At 41.5% G+C, this 22,383-nt stretch overlaps 1 protein-coding gene across 9 annotated transcripts in view; it reads right to left on the bottom strand.

Moving 5' to 3' along the window:
• Positions 1 to 830: 830 nt before the first annotated feature.
• The window catches only part of LOC6504118, an 86,613-nt gene continuing 65,060 nt past the window's right edge, over positions 831 to 22,383 (bottom strand). For 8 of the 9 annotated variants that reach the window (XM_044716743.1, XM_044716745.1, XM_044716740.1 and 5 more), the window contains exons 4-15: positions 9,779 to 11,607; positions 9,144 to 9,338; positions 8,607 to 9,073; positions 7,925 to 8,542; positions 7,319 to 7,868; positions 6,775 to 7,251; positions 5,485 to 6,714; positions 4,047 to 4,177; positions 3,363 to 3,368; positions 2,364 to 3,131; positions 2,163 to 2,303; positions 831 to 2,096 (exon numbers count right to left, since the gene is read on the bottom strand). In XM_044716743.1, the coding sequence (XP_044572678.1) occupies positions 2,025 to 2,096; positions 2,163 to 2,303; positions 2,364 to 3,131; positions 3,363 to 3,368; positions 4,047 to 4,177; positions 5,485 to 6,714; positions 6,775 to 7,251; positions 7,319 to 7,868; positions 7,925 to 8,542; positions 8,607 to 9,073; positions 9,144 to 9,338; positions 9,779 to 11,591 (6,468 nt within the window). In that variant the 5' untranslated portion in view covers positions 11,592 to 11,607 and the 3' untranslated portion in view covers positions 831 to 2,024. The remainder of the gene's footprint in view (positions 2,097 to 2,162; positions 2,304 to 2,363; positions 3,132 to 3,362; positions 3,369 to 4,046; positions 4,178 to 5,484; positions 6,715 to 6,774; positions 7,252 to 7,318; positions 7,869 to 7,924; positions 8,543 to 8,606; positions 9,074 to 9,143; positions 9,339 to 9,778; positions 11,608 to 22,383) is intronic. The other variant, XM_044716746.1, reaches the window with a different exon arrangement.

The raw sequence follows: 22,383 nt of genomic DNA, 5'->3' as shown, positions 1-22,383 counted from the left end.
CAAGTAATTATTAATAAAATTAAGGGTTTTTAAGAAATTAATAATATAAATTACTAGATATTTAGTTATTAATAACTAGTAACTTAAATAAAGTTTTAAAATATTACCTACCATTTATATTCCTTTGAAATAAATTTATAAACTACCTTTTTTGTTTTAAATTTTCATGTTTATTATGCTCAATTTTTGGTTTTATACTGTTGTTTACGCATGTGATTATATATTCTTTTATTTATTCATTTTTGTTACCATTTTTCTCTTTTTTGGTTTTTTGGGTTTAGTTTGTCCTTTACAAATAATCATCGTTATGATCGTTTTTCTTATATAATTTCTATGCAATTTTTGTTCTCGTTTTTCATAAATATTTCATATATATATATTCCATATATCCATTAAATTTGTTATGCAATTTTATCTGTTTTTTTTTTCTCCATTTATAAATAATGTACACCACCAAAAAAAAAAAACAATTTATTATTTATTTTAGGTGTTTATGTTTTGGATTTTTAATTTAATTTTCTTTGGTTTTCTGAAGCTGTTTTTTATTTATTTTTATTTATTATTATTTTTTTTGAGGGCGTGGTGGGCGCGGCCCTAGCCAAGCAGTGAAAAAATGCGTCCGAAATATTTATTGAAATTTAATTTGAAAAAAAAAATTAAGCAAATAGTTTAGTTTTTTTTTTAAATCCATTATTTTTTTTGGAGTGGTGTCAGTAGATTGCGTTTTTTTTTTCTTTTGGGGCCAAAAGCGAGTATTTTACACATACATATACAATACAATAAAATGCAATCTGTCTAGCCATCTCTTTCTCCAGCGATCTATCTGTCTCTTTCTCTATCTCTGTCTCTCCAGATCTCCAGATCTAACGGTAATGCAATCCTATAATTTACTGTTTCTGCAAGCTTTTCTTTTATTTTATTTTATTTTCTATATATATCCTTGTTTTTTTGGGGTTAACTATATCTCTGTCTCTATGGCTGTTTCTTTCTTTGGGGGGATCTGCTATCTCTTTCTCCGGCTCACTGGCCATCTCTCTCTCTCTATCTCTTCTATATCTATCAACTTGTTTAACGAGTAGTAGCACAATTTTTGGACGAAGATGGTTGAAATCGAAGCGTCTAAGTAAGTGTGAGTGTTTTTTTTCTGGTTTCTTTTCTAAACTATATCCTCAAATCGGGAAATGAGTGGGTGTGTGTGTGGGTGTGTGTGTGTATATATATATATATATAATATAGGTTATACAACTATCAAAATTTTCTCGGCTATGTGTGCGAGTAGAAAACGAAACACTGCATTTTCACTATTAGTATTCTCTTCTTAAGCTTTTCCAAGTTTATATATAAATATATATATATATATATATGCCCGATATCGAGTGCTATATAGTGAGTTTGGTTATATCAAAAGAGCTGCCTGTCTTTTCTCTTATTTTGTTTTTTTTTTTTTACAATAAGTATTTTGTTTTTTGAAAGCATTATTATTTTTTTTTTGGATTTGAATTTTTTTTTTGAAATCCTTCGACTAATTCGACTCTCTCGCCTTTCAACTAAGCTAAGGACGTTTTTCGCAAAAAGGTCATCGTGTTTATATATATATATATGATATATAATATATATGTATCCATGTCCTTACACCTTTTTCTTTTTTATTAACTATTATTACTAAGCTGGCGTGCCTTGTGCCTTTTTTTTAGTTTTTTTTTTTAGTTTCTCGCCTCACAAAAAAAAAAATATGAATATATATATATGTAGTATATAGTATATAGTTTATATAATATATAATATATATAGGTAAGCTAAATCATATCCTCCTAAACCTATACACGCATATACATTCATTTATATATATTATATACTCTCTCTCTATCTCTTTCTCTTTCTATGTTGCTTTCTCTTTCTATACGTATGGGTATGTTTGTTTCTCTTTTTTTTTTTTTTCATTAAATATATATACTAAATATCGTAATATATCTTTCTGTTCTATAGTTAACAATAGAGAGCCGTTTATTATCCTGGCCCTGGGCTTAAATATAAATGGGATTCTCCTGGCCGGTGAGCAGCCGGAACATGGACGTGGGCATCGTCTTCATGAGTATCTAAAATAAAATAAAATATTATTAATTTAATTTTGAAATATTTTATAGAATAAAATAGAAACTAACCTCCCCCACGGATGTGGCCAGCAAGTTGACTATCTTCTCGTGGGGCACTGCCACCACACTTTGGTTATTGATCTCGATGATCCGGTGACCCACACGGACGCCACCTCGCTCGGCAATCCCGCCCCTCAACAGACTGCAGATCTACAAGGATAATAATATATTTTAATAAAATACAAGGACCTCCTAAGACCCTCTACTTACCACTCCATTTTGGACACTGAATCCCAGTTGATACTTGGTCTCCGGCCGTTTGATCTTCACCTCCACGACTGGAGCACATGGCACCACCGTGAACTTCACCACCGTCTGGTTCTTGGTGTTCTTGATGTACGTCTGGCAGGTGGAGAGCGGCAGTCCCACGAGACTCAGTCCATTGATGGCTATCAACTGATCCCCGATATTCAACTGACCACATCTTGCCGCAGCTCCACTGGACATTAGATTGGCAATCACCACTGTGGGTAGCATACTGCCCCAGCCGGACTCCACGATGACAACACCAAGGATTTCACCCTTGGACTTTGGAACAACTACCTCCTTTTGTAGCTCCTTCTTGGCAAAGATCTCGAGTTCATCGCCAAAGATCTCCTGGCTGTTGAGGACCTCCTGGTAGTCCATCTCCTTGACAAACCGATGATCCTCAATCCCATTGGCCTTGAGGAACTCCATGTAGGCCACCTGGAAGGCCTGACCAATCGACTGGGCTATGAACTGGGCTTCGTCGCTTTCGAAGACATGGCAGATCATTTTGGGAGTGCGATTCGGTTTGGGGGCATCATCGATGTCCTGGGGGACGAAGCGGCGGCGTGCCATCAATACGACCAGATCCCCGATATCGGCTATATAGGATATGGTGCGGAGGGCATGGTCCATCATTATCTCCTTCAGATCGGTGTTCAACACCATTATCTTTTCCGTTGAAATAAATAAATCCACTTCGGTGCTGGGCTGGACATCGCCATCGGGTGCCTAAAAAAATTAATTTAAAATTTATTAAAAAATATTTTAAACTATAAAAAATATGAAAAATAGAAAAAATATATTAAAGATTTGAAAAAAATGAAGCTTGGCTTTTTTGGGTCAACGGAAAAAATGGAAAATAAATAGTATTAGCGGGCCAAAGGTCAAGGAGCCAATTGTTCTTCAGGCAAATTAGGCTAAAAAGGTGAAGGGTGTTTTAATTTGTTATTTTTTACTTACCAAGGCCTATTTAATAGATTTTTTTTATTGTTTGGCGATACGTGGTTTTTAAATATTTATTTTTGATTTTTTTTTAGATTTTTATTTCATCATCAGATGCATATGCGAAGGCGGAAAACGGAGCAGTTTTTTATATTTTATTTTATTTTTTTTTGATGTGAAGGAGGTGGTGGATGCATGAAAGTATAAATTAAAAAAATAATTAATGATTGTATATTTTTTTTAATTAAATATTTTAATCTAAGCTAAGCTTTTCGAGGTATGGAAAGTGGGCGGGGCAGGGCATTCAAAAAATAGCTGCGGAATTTTGGAAATTTATAAAAAAAAGTCTAGAAGCTTGGATTGTTACAGAAAGTCTTAAAAATTTATAAAAAAAATAAATATTAATTATTAATTTTAATTCAATTATTTTAGAAAATATTTTAAAAAGTTTTTTAAAAGAAAATGTCACAAATAATATATAATTCCAATTTAAAAATTAACAAAACCCTAAAAACTAAAGCCACTTCTGTAACAATCTCTTTTTTAGCTCCTTTTTTGACAGGACTTCTTGCTAGGACCTTCAAGGACCTTCATTAACTACAAAAATACACAAATTGCAACTCAAACTGATCGATCGAGTCGGGGCTAGCATTATATATAGTAATATTCGAAGAATTATTAGAAATGTGGCAAATGTGTTACCTTGATCCTGGAGACGGCTTCCTCGGCCTGCATCATCCGCGTCGACTTGGTGGGCTGACCTTCGCAGACCAGCTGCGTGGAGCCCAGGTACTTGGCCCGGAAGAGTACGCCCTCGATGAGCACTGCACCGCCTGTCCGCACGAGAGGAGGATGGGTGTCCGTGGAAGGAGTAGGAGAATGTGAGAAATACGTGTTAGAAATATTTTTAAATAATATACAGTATTTACAGAGTACATGTACAGTTTTTAGGTGGCTAGTGTAGGTGATGGTGCTTGTTTTTGTCCGTTTTGTCCGTCAGGTTGTCCGCTTAAGAGAGGATTGGCTTATAAGTTGGTTTTTTTGAAGGGTTTATGTCTTGAAACTTTACATAAAACGGGAAATAGACAATATAATTATGATACAATATAAGTAACTACTTGAATAGTTGTTTTTTGGTTGTTTTGTCCGCTATATTGTCCGCCTAAGAGAGGATTAGCTTAAAACTTGGCTATTTTAAGGGTTTAGGTCTTAAAAATGTATATTAAAAATAAAAAAAATAATATAATTATAATACAAAATAAGTAGGTACTGGAATATTTGTTTCTGATAATTTTGTCCGTTCTTTTGTCCGCCTAAGAGAGGATTAGCTTATAACTTGGTTAAAAAAAGAGCTAAAATCTAGAAAAATGCTTAATAAATTAAATAAATAATACAGTTAAATAATACTTAGTTAATCCTAATATTTAAGGGGTTAAAAAGTATGTACAAAGTATAAACATACTATTTTTTACAGAAAATAAAAACTATTTAAAAAAAAAATATGTATTTATAATTAAAAACTAAAATAATTAAAATCAAAAATCCCTAGAGGTCTGTGTTTTGTGTTTAAGTTTCTTAATGTTGGTGTTGTTGTAGCTTACAAACTAAATACATAATATATTTAATAAAATTTGTATCTTACAAAGTATTTTATATTTTTTTTAATTGTACACACACACAGACACAATTAAAATGAAGAGTAGATTTTGTTTTTTTTTTTCGATTTGATTTTTTTAGATTTGTTTTGATTTGATTGATTTGATTTGATTTGATTTGATTTGATTGATTGATTGATTTGATTGATTGATTGATTGATTGATTGGTTGAACGAACGACGCATGCAATAAAAAATAAATTGCAAAAAGAATTAAGAGAAATGATAGAGAAATTAATTAATATAATATAATTAATTAAATTGGATTTTACGCACAAAATACATATATATCAGACATTACATTTAAATTATTAATTAATTATTAATTATTAATTATTATTAGCTATTTAACGCATTATTTTTGGCCGACAAAAATTACAATTATATAATGGATATATATATATATATTACGATCGACATACAGAATTTTTTGTTAAATTTGAAATTGAACGAAGGTCGAAGGTCAAAGGCCAAAAGCGCATTTACCTTCTTTGCTCTTACTCTTTTTCACTTTTTTCTCGCCGCTGCCGCTGCCGCTGCCACTGCCGCTGTTGCTGCCACCTCCACTGGTGTTGTTGTTGTTGTTGTTGGTGGTGGTGTTAGTTGTATTGTTGTTGTTGTTATTGTTGTTGGTAGTTGTTGCTGTTGTTGTTGTTGTGGCCACACCATTAGCCAAAAGACCAAGACTCCCGCCACCACCATTGCTGGCATTTTCATTTTGAGCTTGATTCCCAGTTCCACTCCCAGAGCCACCTCCTCCTCCTCCTCCACCATTGGATCGCTCGGAGCCACCACCATTGCCGGGACTATCTGGAGAACCGGCTGCCGCCACAGCTGCCACTGCAGAGGCCACCACATCCACTCCAGCGCCGGCACACACATCCGAACTCGGCATCTTTGTCGGCGACTTTTCGCTGTGCTCCGACGAGGAGCTCCTGGACAGGCTCCTCTGCACCATTCCACCCACCAGGTCCAATAGCTTCCCGCCATTACCGCTGCCCACTAGGGAGCCGAGGCCGAGACCCTGACTCTTGGGCGGTATCGGCGGCGGTGGCGGCAACTCCGGCGTGGAACTCAACAGGGCATTGTAGCCGTTCCTGGTCTTGGTGCTGGGCTGCTTCGGGGAGATCTTCGAGAGCAGCGACCTCGGCTTCCGGCTCTCCCAGCTCTTGTTCTCGTCGTAGTAGCCCTGATCGTCCAGTCGCTGGTGGCCCAGCAGACGATCCGTCTCCAAATCGGTGTCCACATCCTCCTCATCGGCACTGTGGCTCTTCGAGTGATTCGAATGATCCACCACAGACCCACCACCACCACCGCCGACATTGCCGCCCTGTTCCAAGTGCCTGGACAGCCAGACGGGTGAACTGAGTCCCTGGGGCGATGGAGAGCGCTGACTGGTGGCGATCTGGAGGTTGCTACGTTCGGGTATGGGTGGTGGCATGCCACTTCCATTGCCACCGCCACCGCCACTGCTGCTGCAATTGCTGCCGGCGCTGCGTGGCTTTCCTCCTCCGTTACCGGTGGGGGAGCTGCGTTGCAAGGTGCTGCTGATGGCCGCCGCCAGTGGAGTGTGCTTGCTGCTCGGCTGCAGGAGATCCACATCGTTGCCGCAATTGTTGTTCGGTGTGGTGGCGCCACCGGCCGTGGGCTTGCGATGTGGTGCCGGGGCTGGCGGTGGCGGGGTCATCTGCACCGTATCCGGTCGATGGAAAACACCTAAATGGAAACACACATTTTAAAAAATGAAAGAAAAGGATTAAAAAGGGATCTACTCACTAATGGAGTAGAGGGAATCCAATTCCGGATCAATGTTCTTGAACACTTTACTGTGGTTACTGGGACTCTGGCCCAGGAGAGGTGGCTGCGACTGTGGCGGCTTCGTTAGTCCGTTGCTGGGACTCGGTGTGGTGACCCCGATCAGATGACCACCACCACCACCATTACTGTCCGTGGTGGAGGCTGTCAGGTTGTGCATACTGTTCAGGCTATTGTTGGTGGAGATCCGTTTCATGTTCATCAGCATGGAGATGCCGCCACTGCCACCGATACTGGTGCTGCCACTCAGGCTAGTCGGACATTGCTGCTGTTGCTGTTGCTGTTGCTGCTGTTGCAGGTTCTTGTTGTTGTTGTTCTCGGTGTCGCTGGTATGGCCGGAGGAGAGGCCATCCTCCAGGACAGGCATGGCCGAAGCATAGTACTTGGCGTAGTTGGAACAGGAAGTGGAAACTCCTCCATTCATTTCCCCAGAGAGACCTAAAGAGTAAAGAGTAAGGATTAGTTTCTTGATATCTTCAAGAGATCCTGTCCAGAAAACACTTACTATCCAAGTCCCCGCAATTAGAATCATAATCGGTGGTCTCCGGGGAGTAACGATAGTTGTGTCCCCCGCCCGAGACCACGCCCACTCCCCCACCCAGGCCGCCCTGGCCGCTGCCGGTGCTCAGGAGCTGATTGGGATCTCCATCGCGCTCGCCGCTGCTCCGACTGGCCGAGTCCAGGAAGAAATCAAAGTCCCGCATCAGCGGACTGCCGCTATAGTGGCGCCGGGCCACGCCCACATGTGGCTGCGGTTGCGTCTGGGGCTGCCCATAGCCGCCGTAGACATGGCGCTCGGTGGTGCCACCACCACTGGAGGGCACTTGTTGCAGTTGCAACTGCTGCTGCTGCTGATGTTGCACCTGTTGCTGTTGCTGCTGGTGGCGATAGTTCTGCTCCAGATGATCCTGATCCAGGCCATCGTCATCGTCCTCGGCCTCATCGTTCTCCTCATCGGCATCCTCGTCGGCCTCGTCCTCGTCCTCGGCCTCCTCCTCCTCGGCCAGATCCTCCTCGTCCCGCTCAAAGTTGCTATGGAACTCGTACTGGATGTCCTGTAAGATACTCTTCTGTTAAGTCTGGAGATCTAATCTCTGCTAGAAATACTCACAATACTGTCCACATCGCTGCCATTCTCCATGATCGGCTGCTCGTCGGTGGAGGGGCACTTGAAGAACTCCTCCAGGACCTTGCGCGTCTCCGAGAACTCGTACAGATAGTCGAAAGTGGAGGACTTGGTGTGTAAGCTAAGTGGTCCCAGGCCACCCGATCCGATGCCATTGCTAGTGCCCTGACCAGCACCCTGGCTGGGGCCTACCACTTGAGGGGGAGTGGCCGCCCTACTGGCCGCCTCGGATGTGCCACTTGTGGCATGAACTACAGCGGCCACTGCCTCGGGAGTGGTGAGATCTGAAATGGTTCCGATCTCTGAAACATCATTGCTGGTATCCTCGGCGTTGTTGTCGCTGCTTAGCTGTTGTTGTTGTTGTTGCAACTGTTGCTGTTGCTGCAGTTGTTGTTGCTGCAGTTGCAGTTGCTGCTGTTGCAGTTGCTGTTGCTGCTGCAGTTGCTGTGGCTGCTGCTTGTTGCTGCTGTTGTGGTTGCTCATCAAACTGCTAAAGTGTTGCTGTTGCAATTGTTGCAACTGTTGTTGCTGTTGCTGCTGCTGTTGCTGTTGTGGGGGAGGGGATGTGCTGCGCATCTCACGATGTGGTGGCGATATAATCCTCTAAAAATAATATTTAATTAATATTATTATTATTTTTTAATGAATTTTTGAAGTCTAGCCCCACCTGTGGGAAGCCAGGACGCACGGGATATGCCTGCAAGGGTTGCTGCTGGGGTGCCTGGTTGCCGAACGTGATGCTGTGACCTTGGGCCGCATGTGGATGACTGTGGTTGCTGTGTGGATGGTGCTGGGGGTGCTGTGGATGCTGTGGATGACCCTGGGTCTGAGCCAGAGCGGCCAAGGCAGCCCGAGCCGCTGTCTTTTGAAGGGAAGTCGCCGTGTTGCTGAGAGGTGTCACGGTCGCCATCGGCAACTGTTGTTGCTGCTGTTGCTGTTGCTGTTGCTGCTGCTGCTGCAGATGTTGCTGTGTTGCAGCTACAGATGCTGCCGCTGCTGCTGCTGCTGCTGGTGGTTCACTTTCGTCCGCTGTGGCCGCCGCTGCTGCTGCTGCTGCTGCTGCTGCTGCCGCTGCTGCCATGGCTCCCATGCTATTGGTGGCAACTCCAATGCGTCTCGGCGAGCCTTCATATTCTATTTTTTAATTAAAAAAATTATAATTAAATTAAATAGTTTTCTTAATATATATTTTAAGAATAAATACCTATAATGCCATGTCGCGATTCCACGGCCAGCGTGTAATTTCGCTCCAATTGCCAGGCATCCCGATAGAGACTACTGCCCTCCTGGCTCTGGACTTGGTTCTGGCTCTGGACCTGGACCTGGCCCAGAGTCTGGGACTTTTCCGTCAGCTTGGTGGCCTCATCGGTCATTGGATTCTCGGTTGTGACACGAAGATCTAAGGGAGGAAAAAATAAATTAGCAAATTGGTAGAAGACAGAAGGCATGGAGGTAGGAAACTAGGATACTAGGATACTAGGATACTAGGATACTAGGATATTGGGGGAGAACCGGCTTTGCCAATTAATTGCACAATCAATTAAATTCCACTTTGGTGTGCCTCCTACGTCCGTCTATATATACATTTGCAGTACACTTCATTACGCATGATTTGCAATTCAATTACCCGAACCAGGACCTCGGACTTCTAGGCCATCTCGTACCTCATACTCTTGACTCGACCTCGGGGCCATGTCCGGGCCATTCAGTCAGTCGGAAATTGGATTCACTGGCTCCGGGGGCTTTTGGCTTTGAGACACAAATGACACAACAGTGTGTGGCCCTCCAGTGCCTCCTCCTCTCAGTGGAATTTAAGGTACTTTTAAGGGAAATACTTACGTTGCCAGCTCTCGTTGGGATCTCCTCCATTTACCATCCGATGATCGCGTTCTCTTTCTCTTTCTCTCTCTCTATCCCTTTCTCTTTCTCTGTCATCGGGATGTCCGTGGCGCTTCCTTTGCTGTTGCTGCCCCGCCAATTGGCTTAGTAAAGTGTCCCTGGCCGCATTTATTTCCTGCAATTGCAACTGTTGTTGCTGTTCCAGCAACAGTTGCTCCCTCTCTCTTTCTCTCTCCCTCTCCCTCTCCCTCTCCCTCTCCCTCTCCCTTTCTCTTTCTCTCTCCTCGCGAAGACGCATCTTGCGCTGCTCTCGGGATTCCCAGTCACCGGAAACACCTCCATGCTGGTCCAGGGAGGACTTGCTTCCATAGAGATAGTGACTCGCCAAAGGAGTTAGGCCATCGGCACAGGGATTGCTGCTGTTACTTGCAACTTGTTGCTGTTGCTGTTGCTGCTGTTGTTGTTGTTGTTGTTGGGGGAAATTGCGGTTCACAGGACTTCGACCCACCCGCAGGATGTGTGGCTGTTGCTGCTGTTGCTGCTGCTGCTGCTGCTGGGAGCGCTGACTGAGGCCATAGACCTGCTCCCGTTCCCTCTGTTGGTGGTAAGCCCTTCGCGATGAGGCATGCAACTGTTGCTGCTGCTGCTGCTGCTGCTGCTGGTGTCCCTCTTCGGTGGGCGAGTGCAACATGGAGCTTGCCCTCGTCGGTGGCACAGTTGCTGCCTCCCAATAGTTCTCTTTGATGAATGGATTCTGACTGCCACCCGATCCTGCCCCATTTCCATTGTGCAACTGCTGCCTGTTGCTGCTGGCGGGGATGGCCCCGTTGCGCTTTCGTGGCATCCTGTTGCTGCTGCTGCTGTTGCTCTCCTGTTGCACCGTATGATAGTAGAAGGAGGCCGGATAGTCCGCTGCCTCGGCCTGTTTCTGATCCTGCTCCTGATCCTGCTCGTGGTCTGGATCCTCTTCCTGAACTCCGCCCTTTTCCGGTGACTCCGGCGGATTGCAGAGGAAGGGATTGGTGGAAATGCGTGGCGTCACCGATGACAGCGACTCGGAGGAGTGCGATGATGCGGAATGTGGTGGCGGTGACTGGGTTATTATGTTGACACTCTTGTAGTAACTCGTTGTCGTTGTGGGCGTGGCCAAAGGCGGTGTAGTATTGCCAGCAGAAGCAGCAGCAGCACCAGCTCCGCTCCCCAAAATGGGACTATTACTGTTGCTCCTTTCACCTTTATTGAGATTCAAGTCAGCCAAGAGTTCATGTCGCTGATGAGGATGTTGCTGTTGCTGTTGCTGCTGTTGATGTTGCAACTGTTGGTGCTGCTGTTGTTGCTTCTCTTTAAGCTGCTGTTGCTGCTGTTGTTGATGTTGCTGATGTTGCTGCTGTTGCTTGGGCCGGCACTTGGGAAAAAGCAAACTTATTTGATCGTTTAGAGGCGGCGATGGCGACAGCAATGCCTGCGACAGGTTCAAGGGTTGCTGATACCCTGTACTGTTGCTGTTGCTGTTGCTGTTGCTGTTGTCGCAATCGTGTTGCTGCTGGATATCGCCGTTTAACGCATAAAAATTGCTGTTGCGAGTTCCAGTTGCTGTTGCTGTTGCTGCTGCGGCAGTTGCTTGAGGTTGCAACCTCTGATACTGATGCTGTTGCTGTTGCTGTTGCTGTTGCGACTGTTGCAACTGCAACTGCTGCTGCTGCTGTTGCTGCTGCTGCTGCTGCTGATTGTGATTGTGATGATGATGATGATGATGATTACTGCTACTAGTTGTTTGTCCAGCAGCCAGTGTTGTCAATGTTGTGCTGACCATTATTGTTGCCAATAAACTGGAAAATAAAAGACACAAGAAACAAGATTTAGGATTTTGCGTTTTAAATAAAAGAGTAATGATAAATGCAAATTAAAAGCATTTGGATGCCACTTCCAAATGCTGTTCTCGGTTGCCGAGAGTCCACATTAGAGGCCACACCACACCGCAGCACACCACACTGCAGCACAGCGGAACAAAGGCAATTTGCATGCCACATGACACAAGAGCTACGTGGCACGAACTACGCATGCAAATTGAATTCAATTTAAGAGGAGCATTTAAAATTCAACAAAAGCCAGTGGAGAGAGGGAGGCTCTGTCCTCTGGACACTGAAAGGACACTACGGACAGAAGACAACATATACACTGGAACTGTCCAGTGGACAGAGAGATATTGGACGGACAGAGCGGACAGAGAAGCAACTGCGGACACTATAGAACAACGGACAGAGCGGACACTGAAAGGACTAAACGGACAGAGAGCGGACACTACGGAGAGAACAAAATCAACCGGACAGAGCGGACAGAGAAGCAACTGCGGACACTACAGAACAACGGACAGAGCGGACACTGAGCGGACAGTACGGACACTGAGCGGACACTACAGAACAACGGACAGAGCGGACAGTACGGACACTGAGCGGACACTAGCAACAGCAGAGACAGAACCCAAAACAACGTATACAACAAACAGACAGGACACTACCAACAAAACAGACAAACGGACATGCGGACAGACGGACAGAGCGGACAGAGCGGACACCAACGGACAGAATGGCAATCGCTCAATGACATTGATTGGCTGCTGTATTGGGTTTCCTTTTTTTTCCCCATTTTTGTTTTATTTTTTGGGCGCCCAGAGTAGGTATTTCGCATTTCATTTCAGTTGGCTCGCTTCGGGGCAGGACAATTAAATATTTGCCTGTCTTATGGCCGCCATTTGTTTGGGTCCTCCCAGGGTACTGGGGTTTTTATTTTTGCTTTTTTTTGTGGAAAAGATGGAGGAGGCGGCTGGCCAGTGGCCACCCCTTGGAACCCCTTGGAACGTGACCCGGCGACGGCGACAGAACTCGTTACTGTCACGCCCTGTTGCCGCCCAGGACATGACAAAGGTTGACATTGCAGGCTGCTTTATTAAAACAACTGCCAGCAGGACGTGAAGCGTGTAAACAAATAGGGAGGAGGGGGGGCTTAGAGAGGAGGTCCTAGCAGGACCAAAGGGGATCTAACCATTAAACAATGACCAAGAAAAAATCATCAAAATAAAGGTGACAGCTCATCAAGTGATGTTTTTAAACTCATGGCTTCACTTTCTTACAAGTCTTACGTTTTTATTTTACTTTTGAGATATCCTTTGAAACATATCCTTGCAAATAAATGAATATTTAAAGCCTGTAAGCCTTTAATTTTGAAACGTAAGCCGCTTAGAGCAACAGCACGTGCCACAAAAGAGGAAATCTTGACCTCCAACCTCCACCGAACTGGAGGCCTTCCTTCCTTTCGCATTCCAGAGAGAGAGAGAGAGAGAGGCGAGAGTCCTTGGACAGTAAGGACTCGGCGTGTCCTGCCACCCTGCATGGTAATGTGTGGCCTGCGTGTGCTTGAGGCTTCAAATATTTTCCCAACAATCAAAACTAAAAAAATTTCCAAAAAAAAGGATTAAAACAAAAACAACCCAAGGGAGAGCTGAGCATCCTTAAGGATATGTGTGTGTTTGAGGATCCTGTTGGTCCTGGTCCTTTGTGCACTCGCATGGAAAATATGTTTTCGTTTTCTGGAATGCCACACAACCGAGCCGGCAAAAGGAGCCTCGCACGCTTCGCTTGGCATTAAGACGGGGAAGAGCCAGGATAATGGCAGGACGACTCTCTCTCTCTCTCTCTCTCACTCTCTCTTGAAAAAGGACCAAAACCCTACATCCTCTTGGCCTAACGAGTAAGAACACCCAGCTAGGAATCCCCCAAAATTCGTATCCTGTTGAAGCAAAACAACATTTTCTTTACTGGGCTGGGCCAACATTTTATGGTAGGTCCTGGCTACCATAGAGGTCCTTACGTCCTCCGGAAAAAAGAGTCCTGGCGAGAGATAGAGAGAGAGAGGAAGAGTCCTGAGAACCATCTATCTGCCACTTCATCCATCTTTGTAGCTCTGCTCTTTTCGCATCAACATCAATCTGTCGCCTCAAATCCTTCCCAGGATGCTCCCTCTTTTGGCTTTTTTTCGGAGTGGACTTCCTCCCCCCGCCTGAAACATCCTTGTCCCTGTCATGTCCTGAAATTTGATGCCTTGGCTGGCGCTTAAGCAGAAGTCTGACAGCCTGTGAAAGGATTTCGATTGCCATTCCTTTGATTTACTTCGCAACGCGTTGACACTTTGACCTGCAGGAGCAGAAGGACCAAAAGGACCAAAAGGACGAAGGAGGCAGGATGCAGGATACAGCAGGGAGGAGGTGTTTGTCAGCAGGATCAGAAAGAACACATCATCAGGATCTCTTACAGTTCAACAAAAATAAAGTGATGTTTGAAAGGGTCTTCAAAGAGAAGGACATGGATTTTACTTAATTTTTAAGTTTAAAACTTAGTAATTAAGTTTTAAACATTTATTTTTAAAATAATTAATCCTTAAAATTTAATCTCTTAACCCTTAAACCCCTTTTTCTTTCAGTGTCTACTGGTATTTGAGCCTTTAAGCGATGTCAAGTGCGAGTCATAAAAATTTCATAAATTTTCTCTCTGCCAGCCAGGACATCCAGTAAGGACACACATTCAGGATACTCATTCAGGTATATTGTAATACATATGCACATATCCTGGCTCCTAGACCTGGTGGTATCCTCGCAAGCTGCATAATTAAGTTACCAGGAAGGTCCTGAAATTGATGCTCCAGGTCGTCCTGGTACTGGTACTTGGTCCTGCGCGTCCTTGGAGTTTTATTAACTTAATGTCTGCTTAAACGATGCGTCGCTTGCCGCTCTTTAAATATTTAAAATTAATTCCAACCGTGCAACGTGCCACCATGCCACCAATGCCACCATGCCACCATGCCACCAATGCCACCATGCCACCTTGCCCCACCTCGTGCCTCCTCTTTCAGTCAATGAATCAAAATCAAAATCAATTGCCACCCTCCTGGAGCTATTAGCTAAGGAGGAGGGACGGTGTGGTGTTGCAGGATGGACCTAGTAAGGTCCTGTCCTGTCCCGCCTGTCCTGGAGGTCCTGATACCGTCATTACGGCCACATTGCGGCAGGACAACGACGTGGGCAATGGGTTAGATGCAATTACCTTTTGCCTATGATGGCATTAATTATGCAAAACAACTAAGGGAGGAGAGAGGGGTTCACTGGGAGGCGTGGCTCCAGGACACGCAAGTCGTCCTTCGTCCTTCGTTCTCGGACTCGGGCTCGTGGGTGGCTTTCAACTTTGGACGACTTCCTGGCCGTTGCATGCAATGCGCCGCAAATGAAACATGCAATTTATTTTAACCCAAATCGCTGACTGTTTTCGTTTTTTTTTTTTCACTTATTTTCGTAGTCTTATGCAACTACACTGTCCAAAAATCTAGGCTACTCTTTGATATTACAATTTTTAATAGGAAATAATAAAGAGAAAGGATTTTTTAAAGGTATTTTTAACAGAAACTTAAAGAAAACGAACAAAAACAAATGAAAATTCATCGTTAAAGGGAAAAATTTGCATGTTTAAGCTTGTTCACTTTAGTGTGGCCTTATCTTTTGCAGAAATTTATTTTAAAAACATGTTAATTGTAATACAAGACTGTTTTGTAAAGAAAATATTAAAAATATTGTTTTTTTAAGAGTATTTTTAACAGAAATTAATGAAAATTAATCGATAAATGGACAAATAAACATTTTCAAGCTTTTTTCATTTTAGTGTGGCCTTATCTTCCTTAGAAATTTATCTTTAAAGAATGTTTATTATATTTCAAGACTTTTTTGTAAAAGAAATATTAAAAATAATGTATTTTTTTAACAGAAATTTAAGGAAAAGAAACAGAAACTTATGATAATTAATCAATAAATGTAGAAATAAATATTTTCAAGCTTTGTTCATTTTAGTGTGGCCTTATCTTTTGTAGAAATTTCTGTTAAAGACTGTTTTGTAGCCCCCCCTTAGTTTATTCTTAGAATTTAACCATCACGCTAGGTTTTCTTGTAATAGGTTCTCCTAGATCCTTAATTATCCCAAAATAGTTTCCTTTTTTTAAAGGTAATTGTCCTTCTGACGTCAGAGAGGGCTTTCTTAAAGGGCTTTCAGAAGGTTTAAGTTTAAAATAGAAAAGGGAGGGCTATTATTTTTAAAATATTAATTAATATTAATAAAAATGATAACCTTTAAATTTTTTTTTAATATATATATTTTTTTTAAATATAATTCAATTATGGATAAAAAAAAGAGACAGATAAATGGCACACCCCTACCCCCCACCTAGAAAGAGATGGATAGTGAGGGGAGTGAAAGAGAGGCCCATTCACTCGTTAAACATTCGTGTGGGAAAATTGTCGCTAAGCGGATTTGAGTGCAGCGCGTGAAAATTGCTGCAATTTGGGTTAAAAACCATTTTGGCTAAGAAAAATGCGTCCGACAGAGACAGCAAATAAGGGGGGACTGTTAAGAGGGGGGTATGTAATGTAAAAATGCCGCATGACAAAAGCACACAACGATAAAAAGGAATTGAGAGGGAGGAGGCAAAAAAAAATAGAAACAGAAACACATTCACGAATGGAAGGCAAAAAAGTGTAATGAAAAGTGAAAGTGACTAAGATATTTTCTCTTTTTTTTTTCTAGTCACTCTCATTCTACTTCTTGTTGTTGTTGTTGTTGCTGTGATGATGACGTCGGCAAATTGTAATGTTGACAAAAACAAAAACAACAACAAATGTAGAGTAACAAAAACAATGAGAAGGAGAGGAGGATAGGAGGAGAGAAATTGTACCGTTTTGCCGAAATGAAAATGGCAACACGCAAAAATGGCGAGAAAGGACTTGTTTTTTTTTTTTGTTGGTAGGAGAAGTGGGAGAAGTGGATGTGGAATAACGGTAAAGGAGATGCAAAAGAAAGATGGCGAATAAAGTGCAAAACAAACAGGGCAACAAACAAAGAGGAAGACACAAAACCAGAGGGTTGTCATTAAAGTTTATCTCAAAAAAAATGGATAATAAGTGGAATTAAATAATTATTATATAAAATATAAAGTTTTTGTTAAAAAACACATTTTTAAGTTATATAATTTCAGTGACGAAAGCTCTTGCATTGCCAAAAACATAAAAATATCTGTTTTGGTGCCGAACATTTGGAATTAAGTGTTGTTTTTACAAAATATCTATACACTTTTCTTTAAAAAATCACAAAATTTTTGTTTTTTACCATTAAGATTAGGGAAAAGCTTCAGAAAAAACATAAATTAACAATTTTGGGGACAAAAAATTTGATATTAGACCTTTTTATAAGAAATTTCTTTAAATTAATATACGAATATATTAAAATATGAGATTAAAAAAACCATTAAAACCCCAAAAAATCAAAAAATCATTGATAAATCATTATAATTTGTATGTGGGGTTTCTACCACTCCGCCAAACTACTAATCGTCATCTCAAGGACATCGAAACTCTCACAAAAGGACTATTAGAAACAGAGGCCTGAAAAGGAGAAACTTTTGGAGCCACCCTCCGACCACCCACCATGCCACCATGTCGTGCAAATAAACACAAACACACACAAATCAAATTTGTTGCATGCCCCGAAAACACACACGAGGGTTGTAGTGTGGAGTGTGGAGTGACTGTGTGGATGAAATGTTTTTTCGACTAACTGACTGAGTGACTGACTCACGCTCAGGACTCAGGACTCAGGACTCAGGTATATAAAGGTCCTATATACGTGTATCCTTTCCGCTTTTTGGGAGATGGGGGAGAGTCTTGAATGGGTGTCATTGTCGCTGGTGGCAAGTGTGTGTGTGTGTGTGTGTGCTGCTTACGGGCCTAAGGATCCATTAATAAAATCAGTTCAGCATAAATTACAACTGACAGCAATGTCCTTAACTTACAGGATACTCCAATATGTATATACAGAAAGTGAAAGAGAGAAGTGTAGTAGTCAGAGACAGATTATTGATTGAAAAGTGAATATTTCATGCGGCACTTGACGACAAAGCAAACATCCTTTAAGCGGCTTAAAAATAAAGAGACTCACAACTCTTACTCCTTAGTCCTGGCAGGGACTAACTCCCATTCCCCCTAAATGGATCGTAAAATTTAGCTCACTTGGATGCTAATATTATTTTGCCAATGTTTCGAAAAAAAAAAAAAGAAAAAGAGTGAGGTGTGTGTGCTTCTGTTTGACTGACGATAAAGTGTTTCGGCTATCGCCTGAGCTGCACATTCACCTGTCCAACTGCCAGACTGTAGCCCCAGCCACCCACTCCACACTTTTAAACCCCATAGCACCTGCCAATTCCGGCTATGGCTCTTTTCTCTGACACATCTCCTCGCCTGGTGCCGGTCCTGGTGCCAGTCCTGGTGCGTGCTGAGCGGGTTTTATGGCACAAGTTTTCATTGGCTTAATGCATATTTAAAATTGGATACACAACCAACTCTGGCCAGGCCACCTTCATCACCTTCTCTACCCCCCCCAAAAAATTCCCACCTTTTTCGAAGCCATTATAATGCCGTTTTTGAACTTCGAACCAGCATTTAAACTGATAGCGTTGAAAGTTTTAGCAAAATACACAATGAAAAAAGGGGTTTGAACTACATCTTTGTCTCGAAGGACCAAAATATTTGAACATTTTACAATTTGAGGGATTATCTTCTACAATTTTAGGGATTCGTTACATGGAAATTGAAAATAATAGACATTTTATTTGATTTTTATAAAGAAATGTAAAGAAAAATCATAAAAACCAAGATGACTTGAAGCAAGAATCTGTCTCGAAGGACCAAAATGCTACAACAATCTATAATCAAGGGGTTTTCTTCTATAATTTTAGGGGTTTAATAACTTATCCCCAATAAAATAATAATAATAGAGATTTAAGTAGATTTCTAAAAAGAAATCTACAGAAAACAATCTGTCTCGAAGGACCAAAAGCCAGAAAGCTATTTAACAAACCCAATTATTATTCATTGAAAAGATAGCCCTCGAAAATATTTCGAAATTATTTATGGAATACTTGATTCAGGACAGTTGGTAACTGAAAATACAAAAGAAAAGGCAGCCAGACGAGTTGATTGTTGACCATTTTACTTTTGGCCATGATTGATTTGGCCCGGACGTTTGCAAATCCCCCTTTTTTTGTATTTTATTTATTTTTTTTTTTTTACAAAAAATAAGGGAGGTGGGTGGGAAATGCTGTCAGTTTATTATCAGCAGTGTTGCAGCTTGCAGCTCAGGGACTACAGGATTCAGAAGGCTTGAGTGCCACATGTAGTACCACACCACCCCCCCTGCTGACATATATACCTTTTTCTATATAGAAGAGGATATATATATATAGAATATATAGCTGCCATACTTCATGTTGGACTTTAATTCGCATCTTGGCCTGTCGTCGCTGCCTTCAATTATTGGAATGTTATTCCAGTCACGTCCTCAGCCGCTTCGTGTCTGTTCTACTTCCCATTCCTTATATATATATATATAAAATATATATATATATATATAGACTGCATATATGGCCTCATTCCTTCTATAACTTTCAACGATTTTTCCTGGTTTTTTTTTGTTGCTTCTTGTGGCAATCCAAATATATAACAAAAGTGCCAAAAATAGCAAGCGGAAATTTACAAAAGTCACACCCCTTTGGTGTTGTGGTTGTTGTCATGTCCCCATTGCAATTTGTGGCAAGCTACCCCCCCTTCCCCACTCCCCAATATCCTTGTTTTCTATACAAAAGTTCCACTTTCATTTCCAGTTTTAGTTTTTTTTTTTTTCTTGTGGCAATAAAATGTTTGGAATTAACATTTGTTGGTTAGACCGGGGGGGTTGTGGCGATAAATGGAGGTCCTTAATGGGAGCCTTGAGAATCCTTTTCCCCTGCAGATGAACTTTATTCGACTCCCCACAGCCTGATATGCGAATATCCTGCAACTACCTTTTTAAAGGATGTCCTGATTTAAGAAATAATTCAGTATTTTTTGGTCCTTCGAGATAGATATTGGGAATTTTAATCAATTAGCTGTGGCGGGAAAAGAAAACCGGAACACCATCTTCATTAGCAGCTTGCCACATGCCACTTTGCCACGCCGGGAGATGGATGTGCCCCAACAATTAACCTCGAACTGAAAGTCCAGGGACAATTGGGATAAATTACCAGAGAGATGACAGAAGAAGAAGAGAAGTTATGGGGCAAGTGGCAAGTAGAAAAAAAAAGAGTGGCATGTTTCATAGCTATAGTATATAGTGTATAGAGGGCCAGGCGACACATCAGCCAGAAAGCCACTTTATTCTATTTCCGTTTCCGGCTGTTGTCGACAGGCGTCTTGCCACTTGCCTCCATGCCACATGACTCCCTGCCTCCTAGCCTCCTTGCCTCTACTAGCCTCCTTGCCCCTTTAGCTTCTGTTGTTCTTGTCAAGCTGCCGAGTATGTAATGTGTTTCCGCTTGCCACAAATTGTGGCAGCCAACACCAGCGTAGGCGTTAAAGAAAAAGAAACAAATTTCAGACTCAGATACTCTTCCTTCTATTTGAAAAACTAATGTTTAAAAAAAAAAAATAATATTTATTAAACCGAAAGATTTGTAGAATATGTTGCATGCAAAAAAGTGTGGCAAAGTGTGTGGCAAGCATGTGGGAAAAAGCCAACCAAATGACACACTCAAAATGTCAACGTCACCGCCAGGACATCGCAGGAAGTTAAGGCTCCAAAATGGAGTCCAGAAGGATCTAAAAAAGGAAGCAAGCCGCACAACAATGTCGCCAGTATGTCCTTACAAAACCCACGCAGTACTTTATAGTTGCAAGAAGCCAATCCTTGTGGCACGCATTTTTATATTACAGCTGGAATGGAGACGTTGGCGGTGGCAAGATATATGAGGCAAGCAGTAGCCAAAAATTGTTGCAATTTCTCTTCGTTTCTCTTCACACAGGACACTGAGAGAAACCAAAGGATATTAAGGAAATAGTTTAATCTTTTTGGACTAAAGGTTTCTTGGAACTTTTCTGAGTGTCTAGGACTAGGATTGCTTGCACCATTTTGGTGGCAAATACCAAACTGAAACTGAAATCTGGCTGAAGTATTTTCCAATCTAACACTAAATAGGTTTAATAACTTAAGACCCATCAGCTCCATGAGGATAATGGTCATTAAAGGTGGTATGGACCAACAGGACACACCACCAAAAACCCTCACATATGCCAAGGACCAAGCCAAGGACCTAGCCAAGGACCTAGCAACAGTTGTTGTCTATTTTGGGGGGGTTTTTTGGGGGGTTAAGGGTTTCAATGTTTGAAGGCCTAGACTCTAGAGTGTTTGGAAGTTTTGGGTTTTTTTTTTTGGGGAGAAAAACCGTTTAGCGTTAAGCCGGCAACAACAATTATGTTTCCATTCTTGTTTTTGGCCAAATTCGATGGCTTTTCCTCCCAAAACATCATCGATGAGTCACTAGTTTCTGGGGGGTGGAAATTGGGTTTCGAGTTCGGTTTCAGTTGGCAAATTAGTTTCCTTGGGACTTCTCGGTTTGGAAAAGGGCATAAAGCTTTATTTTTAGACCAAAAACAAATCGCTTCCACCCCACACACACACACACACACACACACAAAATGATCTGACAAAGACACCCTAAGGGTCTCAAAAGGACGAGTTCAATGACACGACATCGTGGAGGAGATGCCTGCCTACTTAAGTGTTAAGGGGGGGTGTGTGTGTGTCTTTCATTCGCCTGTCTGGCCATCTCACTCTTTCCATGCCACACCATGTCGTTGCAGGGGGTTCTCAGGCGTTGATTGAGACTCACGGATCGATTTTCATTGATTGATAAAAACCAGCAAGACAACACAAGGAGCTCAGAAGCTCCACAGACCAAGGGAAATTAATCAAGAAAATATAAAAAAATAAGAGAGATATACACTGAGAGATATTTGGGAGACAAGGAAGGCTCTGGAGCTACTGGCTTTAAATGATTGAAGTTATCGAAACTATCGATACATAAATTATACATAAAAGTAAGTAAGAAATTGGTTTATTTTAGACTAGACTTTTGTTTAGAAAAGTTTATTATTTAAAACTATTTTTAACATTTAAAAAATAAGAAACTATCAGTTAGCGATATACAAAAAGTTATCTAAATTATCGATATATAAATAATAGGTACAAGTAAGTAAAAAATATCTTTTTTTTTAAGACAAGTCTGTTTTTTAGGAAAAGATCATCCTATTATATTCTTTTTAACATCTAAAAAGTAAGGAAGTCTGCGATATTTATATCGAAGAAGTTATCTAAGTTATCGATATATAAATTATAGATAAAAGTAAGTAAAAAAGAGCTTCATTTTACTTCATATATCTATTTTCAAGTCTAGAAGTAAAACACATCCTTTATTATTCTTTTAAAAATGTTATAACTAACCAACTCTCATATATCGATATACAAAAAGTTATCTAAATAATCGATATATAAATAATTGCCTCATTATAGTCTTGAAAAATTTTTAAAATAGTTTATTCCTTGATACTCTTCTTTAAAATCTAAAAACTAACAAACTCTCACATATTTATATAGAATGGAGTAAGAATATCTTATTTATCGATATATCGATAACTAAAAAAAGTC

Source organism: Drosophila ananassae, chromosome XL (assembly GCF_017639315.1).
Source record: "Drosophila ananassae strain 14024-0371.13 chromosome XL, ASM1763931v2, whole genome shotgun sequence".
NCBI lineage: Eukaryota > Metazoa > Arthropoda > Insecta > Diptera > Drosophilidae > Drosophila > Drosophila ananassae.
Note: the sequence above shows the minus strand (reverse complement) of the source record. Positions and strands in the feature narration are given on the sequence as shown.